The sequence below is a fragment of the Chlamydotis macqueenii genome, chromosome 3 (assembly GCF_036417535.1).
Source record: "Chlamydotis macqueenii isolate bChlMac1 chromosome 3, bChlMac1.mat, whole genome shotgun sequence".
NCBI lineage: Eukaryota > Metazoa > Chordata > Aves > Otidiformes > Otididae > Chlamydotis > Chlamydotis macqueenii.
In genome coordinates this window covers 44,662,482-44,681,038 of record NC_141558.1, presented here as the reverse complement: position 1 = coordinate 44,681,038, position 18,557 = coordinate 44,662,482, and the positions used below count along the sequence as shown (strand labels likewise).

Sequence of the window (18,557 nt, the reverse complement as noted above, 5' to 3'; positions counted from 1 at the left end):
AATATAGTATAAAGAAACAAAAGCTTTTAGACTAGAGTGTGGACAATTTAATTCTGATAAAGAAATCAATTATTACTTTTTCTTTATCCTCAAAATTCAACTTTGGAAACTTAATACTCTAATTTGTCTATTGTACTTGACTTCCTTTTGATTCTTTTGACCTGTAAAAGGAAATGTGTATGAAGTGCCCTTAGTGATTTTGAGTCAAACAGCAGTGTTCTCTGTTTAGCATGATCTACCTGGAGGAAAAATATGTTGTTTCTTCAGTCCTCCTGTTTCGAGCTGACTCAAAAACGTGATTATAAGAGCAAAATTTGGTCGAGAAGTGGAGGGGAAATGATCAAGTAAGAATAGTAATTTTTTCTCTGAAAGTATTAAGGACAGAAAAGAAAAGATGATGTAAAACATGTTTTGAAGCCCACCTTCGCAAACTCATAAAATAATCACAATGCTATGCACTTCAGATGGCATTGTATTTTTGAAGTGATAGCTATTTTGTATCTGCTCTGTGTGTGTGTGTTTGTATTTGTGTAGTCATAGAGTGAGGGCTATGCAATATATCAGTATTAAATCTCAGATATCTAGTTCTTCTTTTTTTCTTGTTGTTTTTTGATCTTTAAGATGAGTATATACTTTAACTACCAGCTAAAATTGAAACATATTTTAATGTGGGCAGCAGACTTTTGCTGTTTGGACATGTATCTATCAGCTTCTGCCATCTCTTGCCTTCATCCCTGCTTCTTACTTTTGTTAGCCTTGCAGAACACAACTTAGATATAAATCCTTTACTAGCTCTAATATCAGGTAAAAAAGTGTCAGCTACATTCTATTAGCAAGAAATTAGGTGTTCAGGGGCAGCACAGATATGACAGAACATTTTGGTCTTTTGATTATATTGCTATTGATGGTGACATAAGCAGGAGAGAAGAAAGGGAGAGTTTCAGCAAATTCAGCAGTCTGCAGTGGTGGAAGTAGGAGAACAGGAAATCTTTATATATGCAAACTGAATACATTTACTGTATATTAACTTAAACTGTTTAAATGCAGTGTTCTGTCATGCCATTTTTACAAGCCTTATTTAATCTTTTAAAGTTGGCTTTCTACTCTTTAGCAAAGCTGAAATGAAAGAGAGAGCATGGCAAGATTGCAGGAGTCCCAGCTAGGAAGAAGTCCGTGTTGCTGCAGTATTCTCCATAAACTGCTTTTTGAATCTTGCCAAGAAGTTATGTTAAAAAAGCAATCTTAAAGGCATGCACTACTTATGGTCTTCACATGCATCAGCACAAACTCTTTTTACTTAATAAGTAAAGTTCAAACGGCATCTTTCCTAAAGAGATGATGGGATGAATGTGTAAAAGGAAGAACTGCACTGAAAAAAACGTTCATATTTCAGAGAGATTTGTCAGAGAAAGACAAATCAGTTAACTACTGGGGAGAACGGCGTGGGGAAGGACTTGTAATAATAATGTTCTGGATTTATATGTTTTACATAAAAGTTCTCTGACTCCAGTTGCAACCTCAGTTTTGTATTTTTTTTACATTTATTCTTTCCCCATCACAGATCTTGCTGTCTCAGTCTACAGTATACAACCATAGCTTTCTTCAGTAAAGAATTTATGAAGCAGATTGTACAGATAGTATAAGATGTACTTGTCTGTGATATCAAGAGTTGTACTCAGCGACCCAGAAATTGTCTTCCCAGTCTTTACTATAACATTATTTTGAATAGTTGCTTGTGGCTTGTACAGTCACTTCCAAATCCTACTATGCTTCTTAGAAATGTGAATGGTTGAAATGCTGAAGCCATCAGCAGGTGATGATATGCTGCTGTTCTTTATATATTTGGATCTGTCTGCTTGTCAGGACTGTTATAGTGTGCTATCTAGCCAAAAAGTAACACAGCAATTTCCTGATAACATTTTTCTCATGTGTAGCAGAAGGCTGATCCTTTAAAAATGGTTACTTTTCCTGGATGACAAAATTGAATTTTATATATATATATATATAAATCCAAATTTTGATTAAATTGGTATTGATGAGTTTAGGTGATTTTTGTTTTTTAATCTGCTAGCTGAATGGTGATGTAGTTTCTTGTTGTATCAGTTGATGCAAGATATAGTAAAGGTAGCTGTATAATTTATCACCTGACACTTGCCCTCATTTCCAGTTCAATGCTGGAGTAACACTTCTGAATTTGATGTCGAGAGTTGCTTTTTTTTGATATCCTCATAGGACTTCAGGACTCCACCTGCTTCAGATGTTGCAATGCCCGCACTTGAACTGAGCATCCTTACTCAAAAATTGAAAAGTGCTCCGTGAAAAAAGACCTAAGAAGGCAAGGAATGAAGGAAGAGCTAGAACGGAGCGGGCGAAGGCACGTAGGAATGTCCTTAGGTGTGGACAGAGAGCCTGTAAGGAAGGGGAGCAGGCACTGCCTTGTTCAGCTGCAGCTCTGTCATGGCACCGAGTGGGATCCCAAAATCTGCAAGTGAGAAACTCTGCAAGTGGATGCATGTTTGCTGCTCAAGAGCAGTTAGAGAACTGGGACACAGTCCTTTCAACAGAGAACTGCTTCTTTAAGAGTCTAGGGAGATCACAGTGTGCAGTTCATCGTCTTGTGTGTGAAAGGGCATTTGTGGCGCTTTTTAAAATTAAATAACAAAAGAAAAAAAAAAGATACTGAGTGTTAATTTTATCAAGTGGTGGGGTAGCCAGGTTGAAGAAGGGGAGAAGAAGAAAAGAAATGGATGAGTCTTTCTATAGCAAATGTTTAGCGTCTGGTACTAATTCATCCACTGTTAATTTTGTTAGTGTTGCAGCTGTCAGATGTTTTGCGAGGACAGATTGTGAGCATAGCTACGGGGCCCTTCTGTTGGTTTTCCACTATGCTGAATATCAGGACTGCAGACTTCTGACTTATCTGGAGACTTAGTGACTAGTGCAACACTGATGTATGAAGAGGACATACATTTTATTTCCTTTATTTGTTATGACTGAATAATTTTATTGGTGGAAGAAAGCTTAGATTTAGGTAGCAAGTAAATGTTGCAGCATATAAGTGATGAGTCCAGAAAGTAGTTACAGAATTTAACTGCTTCAGACCTCCACGAGATAATTATTTATAGAGGTATTATATTGCTACATTAACATGCAGGAAAAAATACTTGCCTAATGACGATTTTAATGGTGGTCACAAAATGCACACAGGTCTTCCCTCCCCAAGAAGTATTCATCCTTCCTTCTCAGGTACAGAAAGTGGAACTCAAGACAGAGGTTTATGTGGGACTGGCAGAACGGAGGTCGTGTGCGGTTAGGACTACTGGTTAGTTTTGGAGGGAAACCTAAACAATGCTTGGAGCATTCCACATTTATCACTTCTGAGAGGAAATGTTAAGGGTAACTGAGGCAGAGTAATAAACAAGATTTAAGAAGTGAAGGAAACAGGATTTTTCTCATTAATTAGGAATCTTTTTGAGCTTTTTATTTTAAAATAATATTACTGTAGAGAAAAATATCTTTTAGAAAAAGATTTCCAACTTGCTTATTTTTCCCATTTGACTTTTACCATTTAAAGATAATAGCAGCATGACACATGATTGATGTTTCGTTGATCAGTTATGAAGGATTATTCTGAGTCCCTGTTGTGCTTCCACGTGCCTCGCTGATGGTGCTGCATCACATTCAGGAGCGCTCTGACAGAGAGATTGAATCTTCTTCTCCATGCAGCAGCAGCTGAGAGATGGCAAGATTGCACTTCTTTGTTTCAGTTAACCTTGTCAAGGTTTCCTTAATTTTAGGAACAAATTAACAAAGCTGGATGGATGAGGTTTATGAGTGCAAAGTAGATTAATTGTGTGTATAAGTAGTGTGCATTAGCAGGAATCATCTGCACCTGTTCCCGAGTTCTGTGTGCACTTCCACTCTGGAGGAAGACCCGTGACACATTTTGGACAACACAAGTATTTGCAATGTGTGTGGTATTGGTGAGCCACGAAAGCAATGCTTGTAGATACAATGAAGCAGAAAACCAATAATTTCATTAGGTACATTGGAGGTGTATGCTCAGAAGCAGTGTTTGTGTTAATTGGAATAGAGTGTTACAAGACAAAGCCAGTTTAGTGCTTTAAGGGAGAGCTGACAAAATTAGGAAGCCTTCACCTCAAGAGAGACTTGAATATTACAAGTTTAGGCAGGAGAGGACGTGAAGAGGAGGCACAAGAGCAAGAGAAGACAATGAATGACAGAAGATAAATTAGCTGTGCTTATTTAACTGCCCTCATAAGAGTTCAAAGAGCTGTTTGTGGAACTGAAAGGCAACAGATTTAGAGCCAGGGGAAAAAAAAAGAGTTTTGGTAACATTTTATAGAACTAACCTGTGGAACTTGCTATCACAGAGCACTGCTGAAAATCTTAGCAAGGGTTAAAGGAAGAAAGAATAATTAGACATCCATAAAAAGAGAAAACTTTTTTAATAGGGATGAAAGGCCTCATGCATAAAGGCTGGTAGGAAGAAAATTCCCCCGACAGGTATTTCTATTACTCAGTAAAAAGAGCTGTGTTTTCCCTCTGATGGTCAAGTGGGAAATGCCCCTGTGGTAGCATGTCAGAGCTACTGCTAACAAGTGGTTTTTGCTCAGGTACCAGAGATCTGGTGCATCACAAGAAAGTGATGGTGACTCATTTTCTCTTTTGGGGGAAGGCGAGACAGGAAAAGGTGCAAAGAAATCGGCCAGCACATCTAAAGGAGAGCTAAGTGCTGTCTATCCATGCCATTGAGATAGGACAGGCGTGTCTGGTGTTATTTGTTAGTTACATGTGGAGGCAAGCCCATGTTTGGTTGGTTTTTTTCCTACCAAGCACCTTATGGTAGCAGAACTCTTATGTCAGTGGGGCAGGTTTGAGATAAGATTAATCATGGGGATTAATCACACTCTAGGATTTTGCTCTCTTTTCTGTCATAGTGCTGTATATAACTTGGGATCACTGATGAGAAAGATTGCTTTAGGAAGAAGAAAACTTAATTCTAGCTATTTTGTAATGACAGTGAATAGGTGACACTGGGAAAGGTAAGTCCTGCGAGTTGTGGTAACTTTTACAAACTGGCCCTTGCCTCCTTGTTTTTTGTAACTTTTATTGGTAACTGATCAGTCTTGAGAGAACATCATCTTCATCTGCACAAAACCAAAATTTCTTCTCTTAGGCTAACATTAAGTAAACATTTTACTTTGCTTCTCTATAGTGTACTGCAGTATTAAAGGGGTTCCTCTGTATTTTGAACTACTGGAAAAATCAAATAGTATGTTTATGTTTCCTTTTTCCGTTTCCAAGCACTTCTGATTGTTTCTAAAGTTTTCCGAAGTATTAGGCCACCTTCTGCTCAAAGAATGATTTTGGAGAGGATTTTTATTAGAGACAGTAAAGGTATGGCAGTTCTGTGCAGTATGATTGAATGACTGCAATTGCCTCCCGGTTTTGCTTTTGAAGCATAGCTTAATTTCCCTCAAACGAATATAAGATAGGAATTGAAAGTATTAATGCTTAGAGGACGGGGTTTTTTTCCTCTTTTAAAAATGATGTTATTACTTAGTTTTTGTTATTAAAACATTCTAAGAAGCAGATCATCATGGAGAGTATTTATTTAACTGACAGTCAAGCAATTATATCTGGTCTTTAGATGAGTAACGAGAGGCTAGATAAGTATGCATGTAGATGTCACAGTTGTCCTTCACCACTTATGGCCATTAGCAGGAGTTCAACCTGTTCTGTCATTACCCTGCTGACACTGTACAACAGGTTGTATCGCATTGGCACTGGCTTCCATATGTCAGCACATCTGTGAGCGGTCAACTCAACCAACCATCTTCATGTCCCCCACTTTTGCCAAGGATCTTGCTTGAAGCATATTTTCAAGGAGATGAGAGCGCACATCTTTTAGTTGTCAGATTTCTGTGTATCAGCATGGATTAATTCCTTTTTTTTTCCTCCCTAATACCGGTTTTTAAGTGTAGGAAGTTTCCAGTAAATGCATTGTGTGGTGTGAAATTTTCTCCCTCCTTCTCTCCTTTCCCTTTTTTTTTCATTGTTATTTTTTTTTTATTTTCTTTTGTTGCTTCCCCCACAAAACAAATGCACTAATCTGAAATGTTTTTCCACAGAACACCGGATATTTAGAATGATACACAACATTACACAGCATGCTATGTACATGTATGACAGATTAACTGTAAGTTAAGAAGTCTTAAAAATGACATCATTTGCCAGTCAAAATAAATGACTCAAACCTCACATAGCATCTTTACAAGTCACTTTTCCTGCCACTTCAGTTTTAAAGTGGTAGCTGTTACATTCTTATCATCCTTGTTTCCACTGAAATTCAAGCATGTAGATTTCTGTGAGTTTGGAAGAGAGTTTAGTACCAGCACAGAGCAGCCTGAATAATCTTGTCCTCATAGATGCACTGTGTGCTAGTAAAATGAAAAACTGAGAGAAAAAAACTGCCATAGCTCAGTTAATTCCATCCCCCACCCCCTTTCATTTAAGCTAATAAAGGTGTGGAACATACCGATAAACTATTTTCCCTTGAAATATCATTTAGGAAATTAATTTTTGTCTGAAATTATTATTTTATGGTCATCAGTGGGAGGTTATGCTACAAACCATAAACAGTAATGAAAGGTGTTTGTGGGGCTTTTTTCTGATTTGCATTGAAGATCTGGCTCTGTGAGGTGTGCCTACAATGAAAAAACCCTCCTATATGATGGAGCTTTTGCTTCCTTTTTTGCCAAGTAACTATTAGTTTTTCTTCCTTTTTACTACAATGTCTCTTGCAGTGGCCCTGCTTCTGTGGCCAAAAAAAAAAAAAAAAGTCTTGCAGGATCCAGGTTGTGTAAATGCAAGACTTTGTTTTCTCACCATACACTGGAGCTATTAATGTGCATGTATTGGAGGAGATAGGCTGAACATACCCATTGATTCTCACTGTCTTGGGAATACAAGAAATGTCTCATAAGTAAAGCTAATGGTAATACTATGGCTAACTAACTGGGTTTCTCTAGAATTGAACTGATTTCAGCATCTGGGTTAAAAAAAACCCCAGGATTCTGTCAGATTCCTGGCCATTCAGTGTAAGAAACAATTAAAAACCTGTTTTAGCAAATTGAAAAGTGTGCATGCTTGTAAACATATGCATGCAGGTACATATTTATTTTTTAATGTATATTGATTGTTTTATTAGATCCAAAATAAAGGTTTGATGCTTTTCAGAATTTATTTGGTTTTTGTAATCAAATTAATTGGAAATAAAACATTTGATTTTAATAGAAGCAACAAAAAGGCATTTTAATAATATTCAGCCAAAATATTTAATTTTAAGAGGAGTATTTCAAATTTGAATTAATTGATTTCTTTTTAATTTGAAATTAATTTTTTAGATTGACCTGCAAATGCAAATAAAATTTTGACTTTAAAAAGAATGCTTAAAAAAAATCACCCACTCTGCTGATTCCGGATTTTATAGTAAGCTTTGTAGTAGAGCAGCATCATTAAATCATTTTTAACTAGGAATATTGTAAACTTTGTGTCAAAAAGTAGATGCAAAGTACAAATGTGAAAGTGTCATGTATGTAAATGTGAGCTTGTTGTTTTGCATATGCAGGTCCAGATTTATTCCGCTTAATTTTAGGCACTGACCTTAGATGCCTCGTCACCTTAGATCCTTCTCCAGTTACATCCCACAGTGCCTCCAGTGAGCAGTTCAAAACTGAGACCCTTGTATCACTGTCCTGCCTGTAGCCCAGGGCTGCTGTGCCCTAACTTGCCATCTTGACATCTTGCCCAGCTTTCAGTTGTACAGTTGTAGGCATGTTGCACGTGTGGTGCATCTTCTGATCGCCTTCAATTTCTCCTGTCCATGAGCACAAATTTCTGAAGCAACTGTGAGTGTAGGAGTGGGAAAGAAACCTCACCTTCAGGAACCTTAGAACAGCTGAAGAGCATGGCTGGGCAAGTAAAATTATTGTGCCTTGAGAAAATACTGATATGTTTTTCCAGCTCAGTGCACCGGGTAGCCAGAGCACGCAATCTGAGGCTGAAAATGAAAACTGGCTCAACCTGCATTTAATAAAATTGAGTAACCGAGTAAGTGGTTGGGTTTTCTGACCGCTCTGACAGTCTGTTTGAGCTCTGCTCAGTCAGTTGTCTCCTGTGCTAGATTTTTGGAAAGGGTGCACAGGGTTATGCTTGCATGTGCTTTTCCCAGTGTGCAGTGAGAGTCACAGCTGCCATTTGATGGCATTGCTGGAAATGCAAAAAACCCACCCTTTCAAATCCCATTTTAGATGAGTTGGTCCAAAACTGTAATTAAAGATCTAAAGGGTAACTTGCCTGGAAAGACAGGTATGGTTTGATCAGTAAGTTATAGTTAATGTGAATAGAGATATGTTAATAGTGAATATTTACACGGTCTCATTTGGGATTGCAAGAAGCTGGAGATCCAAATTGTTTATGAGAAGCCTTCTAGCTATGATTATCTTAGTAAAGATAATGCCTTAAGGATCTATCCACATATTCATGTGTATTTTGTAATTTCTATCTAATCTATGCCTGCAAAAGATGATATTTAGAGTGTTTAGATGCTGTGGGTAGTAAAAAACAATCTAGAGTTTTTTAATAGCAGTGGTTGAGCCTACTGAATGGCTGTCTTATGAACAGATGCAATGTTACCCCTGTGCAGTTGGCTAAAACATCACTGGTGTAAATGATAGCATACCTGAAACAGAGGTTTTTCCTCTTTTGGTTTATGATGGTCATGCAGATGCTGCTGGTGGCCTTTGTACGAGAATTGCCTTTCCTGTAGAGCCTTTGGTTTTTGTTTGTCCTGTGTAGTAAAGCGTTAGCGGTTCAAACTTAAGCCAGTGCCAATGTCCCTTCTGTGTCCTTGGGCTGACTCGCAAGCTGGCTCGTCTCTGCTGGTGCTGTGGGCAGGCACCACAGAGGAAGACAGCTCGAAGGACGGTGTAGTCTGAGAGGACAAGGGTGACACCCTTGACAGATGTGTGTCTTCTAAGGCGTGTAGACCCTTTCCTTCAAGACTTGTAATCTCTAGAGATTAAAAGTTTGGGAGTACACTAAAATTTTTTTTAAAGAAGCTCTTGCAGTCTTTGGCAATTTAGATCTCTCTTTAACCTGAGTAGCCAGTATATATTATTCTAGAAGGTGGGCTTGTGGTCTGGGAGTTTCAGACAGTCATTTGGTATCATACATACAGAAGGTAATGACATTATTTATGCAGAAGCAGTATCTTTCAGTTGCAGCTGTAATGCTTTTTATGTCATATGGATCTTAAAACCCAAACCCCCCTCCTTCATTCAACTTTATTGTAAAAAGGAGAGCTGTGGCACACTGTTGTACAAGTGCTTATCACTTACCTCACAAACAAAACCACAACTGGAGAACTGCAGCCTCGTGTCTTTCTCCTGCAAGGCCACTTCATGTGCTCAACCTTCTTGGTGTAATTGCAAGCACACCAGGAGCTTCCTAAAGTCCCGTGAGGTCCTGCAGGGATTGTACCTATTTGTACCCCTGGCATCCAAACAAGTGTCTGATGTAGATGTTGTCTCATTTAGAACCTCACAAGGTAAATTGTAAATTTAAATCAGTAAATTCTTTACTGCTTCTTTCATAGGGCTCCTCGATTTAAGGGGTTCCAGCAGCAAGACAGCCAGGAGCTTCTGCACTATCTGTTGGATGCAATGAGGATTGAAGAAACAAAGGTAACATCTTTGTGTGTGTTTTTAAAGAACTTATTTGACTGTATGGTAAACTACTAGTCATTGCTTCAATGTTTTTCACATTTCCAATGTTTTAAAGATGTACTTAATGGAGTAGGAGTGGCTATTTTTGTTATCTTGAGAAAAATAATGACTTTTTTGAAAGAGGACTTAATTATATTCATATTGTTATGTTAAAATTGCTGATTGGAACAAAAAGTTTCCATCAGCAGCAGAGAGTGTATGGTAAGTAGATCATGATAACTTTAGGAATCTGAATTGTTTGCTTTTATTAAAAAAAAATAAAAGGACAAAAAAGGACTTCTGAGGAGTTAAGAAAAGTAGAAGTAGAATTTCTGATCTAGCTGGCAAAGTGTATTTTAAAGCTTTGGGACAGAAATCAGCAGCTCCTAGCTGTGGGCCTGCCCATAATTTTCAGTGAAATCTAGTTCAATGTAAAAAAAAAATAGGACAAAAATAAAATCTTGCAAAGTTTCTTGTATCTTTTGAAAGTGTGAAGAACTACTTGTTTTACAAATAAGGTGTTGCTTTCATTATTCAAAATCTACATCCAAGTATGCTAAGTATACAACCAGTTATAGTAAAAATGTCCCTGTGTGGCTTCTCTCATGTTTCTTTTCCCTTGTTATTTCTGCCTCCTGCATTGTTGAATACAAGAAGGTGTGTGTTTGCTTGCTTGAACTATTTTGACCATACCTGGTTTCATCTGTCTGACTTGGTCTTGGACCCTTCTTTTCAGATAATATTTTGGTAAACAGCCTTTTCTAAGTCTTCTCAAAAGGAGGTCCTTAGATCTTATACTGACCAGTATACTTCCTCTTCCCTCTCATTTAGTAATGCAATGCATGTCACAATCCTGAGCTGAATTATCTTGCAGATAAGATACAAAGCTGTGGCTGAGCCCAATTCGTGGCACTAGTGTAGAGTTGAACAAATCTCCACCTTACCAGAATATTAATATGTATTGATCTTGTCAGCAGTATACTTGATCATAAAGAGAACTGAACTACAGGGAGAAACTAAACCTAATAATAGTAATAAAAGGTGGAAACTGTATTGACTTCACAAATGAGGATTCACCGAAAGCAGGATTATTACGACTAAGCTGCTTCTCCAATAGGTGACTGCGTTTTCCCCAAACAGTCTCCTGTTTCACCAGTGAATGTGCCATCATTATGATAATCTGTGTTTGTATTTGCCTTTTGAATCATTTATTATTAGAGAGCGGTGACAGCTACAGTGGCTACAATACAGTAAGGGAAGGGAAGATGGCGAGAATCTTAAGTGGCCTTTCAGACAGCAGAGCATTTCTGCCAGCCCATCACCAGGCAGGGTGAGGTTGGTCCCTCCCTGCTCTGCAATTACAGCCCTTTGCTGCCCTAATGATGTATTACTGCAAACGTCTCTTTAGCACCTCAGGCTGCTCTGCCACGGACAGTGCTAGTAAAAGTGCTCTTTAAAAAAAAAAATAAAAGATTATCCCGTGTTTTGGATCTGTAGATGGCACAACAAATGGCGAACATCAGGGCCGCAGTGAGCACCGGCTGGACACAGGCAGGAGCAGCCCTGCCTGGCGCAGGAGCCCGGCAGCTGCCCCTGTGGCTTCCCCACCACGCGGGCTCCGGCTGGGGACAGTCTGCCTGCAGCAACCTGTCTGCCACCAGAGTCCTGTAGCAGGGGTTACAGCCACTAACCTTTCTCTTTCACGCCACTTTTAAACTTTACTTTCGGAAGAGGGAACAGCCCAGCTGAAAGGGCAGCCGACTGCTTTGCCATCCACCTGTGAGAGCTGCTGGGCAGCTAAACATGGCTGCTCCCGCATCCTCATCCCTAGCAGGATTCATTTTTTTTTTTTTTTTTAAACCATCAAAGTTTTGATGAGAAATGCATGTGATACATAACATGACGCTAGTTACAGGAACGAACAAAAAATCACATTACACTTTTGCCTCTTCTCTGTGGTTTTGTATCTTGTATCCGACACCAGCGTTGAACTTTTTCCTATCCCTGTTCAAAAAAGTTTGAAAGTGAGTATGTACACAAGTGGATTTTTAAGATAAAAGCTTGTCGATACCACAATAAAGATGACATAGCGTCTGCCGTTTCCAGCAATGTGGGCCGGAGATGGTTTCACACCGGGGCCTGAAGTGGCTGAACCCTGCTGCTAATTGATTAATGTCTGCTGCCATTGTCCGCAGCGCCCTGCCCATTCAAAGACTATGTCTTTCTTTGACCTAAATAAATGGTTCAACGCGCTAATCCCAACAAAAGGGTTGCTTATGGCCCTAAACCCATTTATGGCGCTCAACTTCATGAATTACCTATTGATTAGTCCTTTTAGTATATTGTTGGCTTTAAGATGAACAGAGCTGAGCTCGGGGCAGCGGGAGTTAATTCACAAGCCAGGTCACATACTCATAAGGTAGGAGTATGACTTGGTCTGATGGGTGCCTGAACTGGAAACTGAACCTCTGACGCTGTCTGTCATCCTAACACTTTTGTAATATTGGCTTGAAAGGGTACTTTGCTGCCTACAAACATGCTTTTCATGTTAGGACATAGGGTTTGAGTTATTTGCAGAAGGTTTGGTATTGCCATTTGTCTCTAGAATGCTACTTTGCTCTAGGTATGACTTCACCGACACATTTAATGATATATGTCATTTGCACACCAGCACGGGAGACTCGTACATTAGTAGAGTTTGTGGATTAGAGGGCCAGTACATTTGGCAGGAAAAAGGGAAGCACGGGTCATGCATGCTGCAGTGTTTGCGGTCAGGGGACCTGATTCGTCCTTTGGCTTCCCTCTCTGCAGCGCGTCGGAGGCTGGGCTGAGCCGTCTGTGGTACCATGCTGTGCAGTTCTGCTGCCAGGCTGCACCTCTTGGGAACACAGCATCTCCTGATCCCAGGGCAGCTGAGAAGTAGCAGGGGGGAAGCAGCCTCTGTCTTGAGGTGCAGCTACAGCTCACCCCTATCAATTGCTTCTTTCTGATTCTTCTTTCAAAAATATAGGTGCTAGGATTTTTTTGAGCAAATGTTGATGACATTTATATGGATTGATGAAAAGTTTTGTGTCTCTCCTAAGGTTTTCTAACATAACTCTGAAATACGCAGTGTTAGAAAATAAACAGAAGTAATAAAAATACTACACAAACACAGTCATTGCAGTCTGGCTGTTAAAAGATACTTAGCTGCCTTCAAGTATTTTGTATCCTAGTCAATCAGCAATAGTCTATTCTTCAGTAATTCCGCAGCAGTGGAAGAAATGGATAGTATTTGCTCACTGAAAATCTCATCATTTCTTGATAGCCTATGGAGTGCTGTACAACGGCTCCCTTTTTAAGGGGAGGAAATTTTTGTTATCTACTAAAGTTAAGCTCATGTAGCTTTGACACTTAGTGAATAAAACAGTAGTTTTAAAATATTCAAATATGCTTATTTTATGGCAGTAAGACTAGATTAATCATATATTAATGGTTTTTAGAATGTTTACACTTAAAATACTTTTTTTTTTTTTAAATTATAGCGGATACAAACTGGTATCTTAAAAGCATTTAATAATCCAACTACTAAGACAGCAGATGAAGAAACTAGAAGGAAAGTCAAAGGTATGCAACTCTTTATTGAAAACCTTTTAAAATGCCCAAGTTTTTAAATACAATTTTCTTCAAAACTGACTCTTGCAAACAGCAGTTCCGAAGTACTGCAGTTGCAAGACTTTTATTATGTATTATTCTAGTGCCACCTAGTGCGTATCTAAAGGACAGAGAACTTAGGATGTGCTGATGTGCATCCTTGTATCCAGGATAAAGGCTCCCACTGTATTAATAATGCCACTTTTAATGATAGATAAAATTTAATTTTGTTTTCTGTAATTGTTTTTCTTTAATTTTGATTTCTGCTGCATCTTCAGAATGTTTTTTTTTATGTAGCCACAATTATTGTATCACTCAGAGAGGCCACTTTCCGTAAATAAAACTGATTTCTGTCAGTTGACTGATACTGCGAGCACTCTAAATATGGTTACAAAGCCAGTATAGGAAGCTGTTTAGAAAGAAGGCATTTTTTTTTTTCAAAACAAGAATTTTCTAATTAATTTTGTGTTTATGCAAAAGTTCTAATTTGGGTGATTTTGCTTTAATTAAAGTTTTAATAATGATTACGCTGTTTTGAAAGTCACCTTTCCAAATCTGCAACAGTTAACGCGTAGATACATATTATTTTCATAATTTCAAAAACCATTTAGAAAGGGTGACAACCTGTCTACTACCCTAGTGTCTATATCAAGGCAATAAAATATTATGTATTCAAAACAAAACTGAGATTTTATTTAAAAGGCTGCTTTTTGAGAGATACAGTATTATTATTCTGTTACAGTAGGTGGGGAAGGGAAGGATAAAAGGGAATGATCTCAATGAAATATTTTTAAATGTTGAGATAATACAGTATATGATGTATTGTGTTCAAAACGTTTTGAATATGTTTAAAAACTGTGCTTTCATAATATATCTTAGAATTTTGTTGTACTTATAGTGTGGCATTGGATCTGTTATTTTTCACATTTAAAAAAGGCAATGTTTTTTCAGCGTATGGAAGAGAGGGTGTGAAGATGAACTTCATAGATAGGATCTTTGTTGGTGAATTGACTAGCACTGTCATGTGTGAGGAATGTGAAAATGTAGGTATTCTGGAATTTGGTTTGATGTGGAATAGATCACATACTGGTTGTCTTGAAAGTATAAAATTGTATTGCCAATTTTATACTTGTTTGTTTGTTTGTGAAAACAAGACTTTATTGAAAGTTTCTCATTTAAGATGATTTATTCCTTCTTTAAAGCATTACCCTCCCAAACCTAAGAAGAGGGGTCCTTTGAATTAAAAAAGAATCCAAGTACTGGGCTTGATTTTACATCTAACTTAAGGCTGGAGGTTCCAAATTCTATAATTCTCCATGTTGTGCCCCCGTTTTATTTGGTGTTTTTAAAACTCCAACCTAACTTAAAATATAAATCCTCCTGCCTGCTTTTCTGGGATATACCTGAAAATTGGGAATTACTTACTTTTGAATTAGTATGAGTGGGGAAATGCTAAAATTACTTTTTTTTTTCCCTTGAAATATTTTTGATAATTAATGTAATAACCCTAGCATATTTCTTTCATAATTAATATTACTGACATTTCATCATAAATTCTTTCCATGATCCTTATAATTTTCATTAACTTTGGAAGAGAAAAATCTTATTTGCATGACTTTTCTAATTGAATGTTACATTTGTGTTTGGTTTAAAACATTATATTTCATATTATAGAGCTTAAGTAAATCAATCAGTCTGAATAATTAAGCACAGTCCTGCAGCGCCAGGTAAACTTCCCTGTGTGTGATGTGCGGATTACACTTCAGTGTGCTGCTGGTATCAATGAAGAACTTTTACTATATACAAAATAGAGGTTGTATGTATTTTGCCTGTCTCATTTATTTTTGCTAGATTCTTACATTCTGCCTGCAGAGGCCTCAGGAATTTGCCAGTTTTAGCCCTTTGAGGAAGAGTTTAGCATTTGCTTTCCTTCTCTGCATTGGCAAAGATATTTTTGACTAATGTGTGTTCATGCAAACTCACCCGTTAGAGGAACCCATGTTTGAACATCACTCATCAGGCAGGCAGTCATCATAGTTGTGATACTTTTGATCTCGTTTATTGCTTTACTGGAACCTAAACCATGCTGAGTCCCTCTCACAACAGGTAAAAATAAGCCTGCCATCCATATCAAATGTCTCCGGTGGAAGACAGGGTCACAAATGTAAGAGAAGGGCAATGATGGCAGTAATTGAGGCCATGACTGTGTTCAGTAACTTCCATGTACAACTTTTTTTTTTTTTTTTTTTTTTTTTAAGGCCTTGTTTTTCACAGTCTTTCCAGAGGTAAGGTAAATCAGTTTTGGAAGGAATTTGATAATGGCAAGGAAGAGAGCTTAAGGAACAGGCTTGGACGGGATGTTCTAGTCGTAAAGGCACATGGAAAGTGCTGAGAGATAATGTCTTTAGGTATGATTTGCCAGATATTTCCAGTTTCAACTTAGACTTTATATGACTTCTAGATGGCAAAATAAAACTTTAGTACTGAAAATAAGGTTAGGTTTTTTTCAGTCCCCTTTTCCCCAGTAATTGGATTTATTTTAACAGTTACTAGTTTATGTTATGGTGTGAAAATTTCTAATAAAGCTTTTGGCTGTAACCAGTAAGCCTGACTTAATCTTTTCTGAGAGCATCAGGTTAGGACCTGTCATTTAACTGTCATTAACCAGTCCTTGCTGCTTAACAGTGTACGAGGTCAAACGCCTGCAGAGAAGTGTCCAGTTAGCTTTCTGCAGAATTGTACCATCTAGATGGCCCACATGACTTGAAAAATCTGTCTGGAGCTCACAGAAACTGCTGTGACACTGCTTCTAGGTCCGGTTCATGTCCAGATGAATAGTCTTGCCCTTTATGTCTATATGCTGAAATTTTGTGCAGTGTTAGAAAGAAAATCAGAGTTATCTTAAATTAAAAAAAAAAAAGTTTCTGGGAAGTTCTTCATTGTAGTTTGATACATCTTGTAACTAATTAGCTTTTTGTGTAGTTTCTGATAATAATTTGATTTTTAAAAGGAACCTATACGCTAAACCCATATATTGTTCTTTGCATTTAATATGCATTTTCTCTTTTTTTTTTTTTTCAAGATTTCAACAGTAAAAGAACCTTTCATTGATGTTTCACTTCCTATAATAGAGGAGAGGGTAAGAAATGGAATATGTAATGAATAACTGTTCCTTCCAGTGGATTGTTTTATATTCCTTTATGAAGATGTTTATGGATATACACACAGTTTTGATTTCAAGCCTAAAAATGTATGCTCGTCCATAAACACATGAATTGTCATACTTCTGTTCATTATATGATTTCATTCATATATATAGACATACAATGTCAAAAGCACATATATTTTTAAATTAATCCGAACTTGGAACAAATTATGATTGTACTTGACAGTATATGTAGGTCTGAGATTAGCTTAATTTAATAGTATTTTTATAGTATACTTACATAAATAGAATGATTATAAACTTTTTTTTTTAAAGATCCAGAAAGTTAGATTCTAGCCTATTGCTTTGCATCTAGAGAACCTGAGTCCCTTGGGCTGAAGTGTACCTACAGGATGAGACAGTGGAAAAACTGATAGAGTGATTGTATTTATTCTAGTGTTTTTGGCATTTCACAGGATTTCTCCATTAGCTGCAGAGGAACTGTGTTGCTTTGAAGGCACATACTCTGGTTTTGTAGCACTTGGGGGTTCATTTGAGAGTAGTGGGGGTTGGGTTGAGAGCGGTTCTTCGCCTAGCCTGCATACATTCATGTATGTTTAAGGGAAAGTAATATTTAATCCTATAGAAAGTGTACTTGTCTCCAAACACCAGTTTTGCTCATAACAAATTCTTCATCTTTGTTGCTGCACTGAGTGCAGATGTCTGTGGGAGTTAAAGCTTTAAGAACATTTTGAGTATCTGGGCCACTGTGCTTCCTGGCTCACCCGTGGTCATAGTTCAGCCCCGATCAGGACCAGACTACGCAGTCTCTCTTTTACTCCCCCTACCCTCTGAGAGAACAGGGGGAGATGATATAAGGAAAAAAGGCTCGAGGTTTGAGATAAGGACAGGGAGAAATCCTTAAAGTTACCGTTACGGGCAAAACAGACTCGACTTGGGGAAAGCTATTAATTTATTTCTAAAACTAGCAGGAGAATGAGACAGGGAACAAAATAACCTCCCTCCACCCCTCCCTCTTCCCAAGCTTAACATTATCTCTACTGCCTCCCCCCCCCCCGCCCCAAGAGGCAAGAGGGAACGGGGTCGTGGTCAGTTCATCACACGTTGTTTTACGCCGCTGCTTCATTGTCAGGGGAAGAACTCCTCACATTCCTCCCCTGCTCCGTTGTGGGGTCCCTCCCACGGGCCACAGTCCTTTGTGAAACTGCTCTGGCGTGGGTCATCTCTTCCACGGAGTGCAGTCCCTCTAGAACAGCTGCCCCAGCAGGCCCTCCACGGGCCACAGCCTCCTTCAGGCCTCCACCTGCCCCGGCATGGGGTCCTCCTTGGGCTGCAGGTGGATCTCTGCCCCTCCGTGGACCTCCATGGGCTGCAGGGGGACAACCTGCTCCACCATGGTTGTCACCACGGGTTGCAGGGGAATCTTGGCCAGGAGCAGCATTACTCCTCCCCTTCTTTCTTCACTGACCTTGGCATCTGCAGCTGTTCCTCTTACAAGAAAAGTTCTTCGCAACAGGCAGGCAGATGCCTCTCAGGATCCTTTTTACATCTCATTCACATCTCATCTCCTCTCCACTTCTTGCAGCCAGGCTGGGCCGAGTTGGGCCCAGTCGGCTGCCAGGTGGGAGGCCAGAGGGTGAGGCCTGCAAGGCCCACAAAGCTCGCGCCTCCCCCTCTCTGCTCCCGCTCAGCTGCTTCACATCTTCTCTTTTTTTTTTCCCCGTTTTCCCTTTCTTAAATACATTATCACAGAGGTGTTATCACGGGACATTCTGCTACCAATTGGCTCAGCCTTGGCCAGCAGCAGGTCCACCCTGGGCCCGGCCGAGTCCAATGAACAAAGGGGAGCAACTTCTAGCAGTTTCCTACAGAAGCTACCACCTTAGCCCCCCCACTAAATAAAACCAGAACACATGTGTAACGTGGGAACTTCATGGGTTCTGTTTGAGAGCGAGATCTGCTGGCTT

The 18,557-nt window shown here is 38.8% G+C and overlaps 1 protein-coding gene across 2 annotated transcripts in view; it reads left to right on the top strand.

Moving 5' to 3' along the window:
* The window catches only part of USP45 (ubiquitin specific peptidase 45), a 56,413-nt gene that overhangs the window by 27,712 nt on the left and 10,144 nt on the right, over positions 1-18,557 (top strand). Inside the window, exons 9-12 of one of the 2 annotated variants that reach the window (XM_086744398.1) lie at positions 9,683-9,770; positions 13,316-13,397; positions 14,376-14,467; positions 16,507-16,563. In XM_086744398.1, coding sequence (XP_086600524.1) covers positions 9,683-9,770; positions 13,316-13,397; positions 14,376-14,467; positions 16,507-16,563 — 319 coding nt within the window. The remainder of the gene's footprint in view (positions 1-9,682; positions 9,771-13,315; positions 13,398-14,375; positions 14,468-16,506; positions 16,564-18,557) is intronic. The other variant, XM_086744399.1, reaches the window with a different exon arrangement.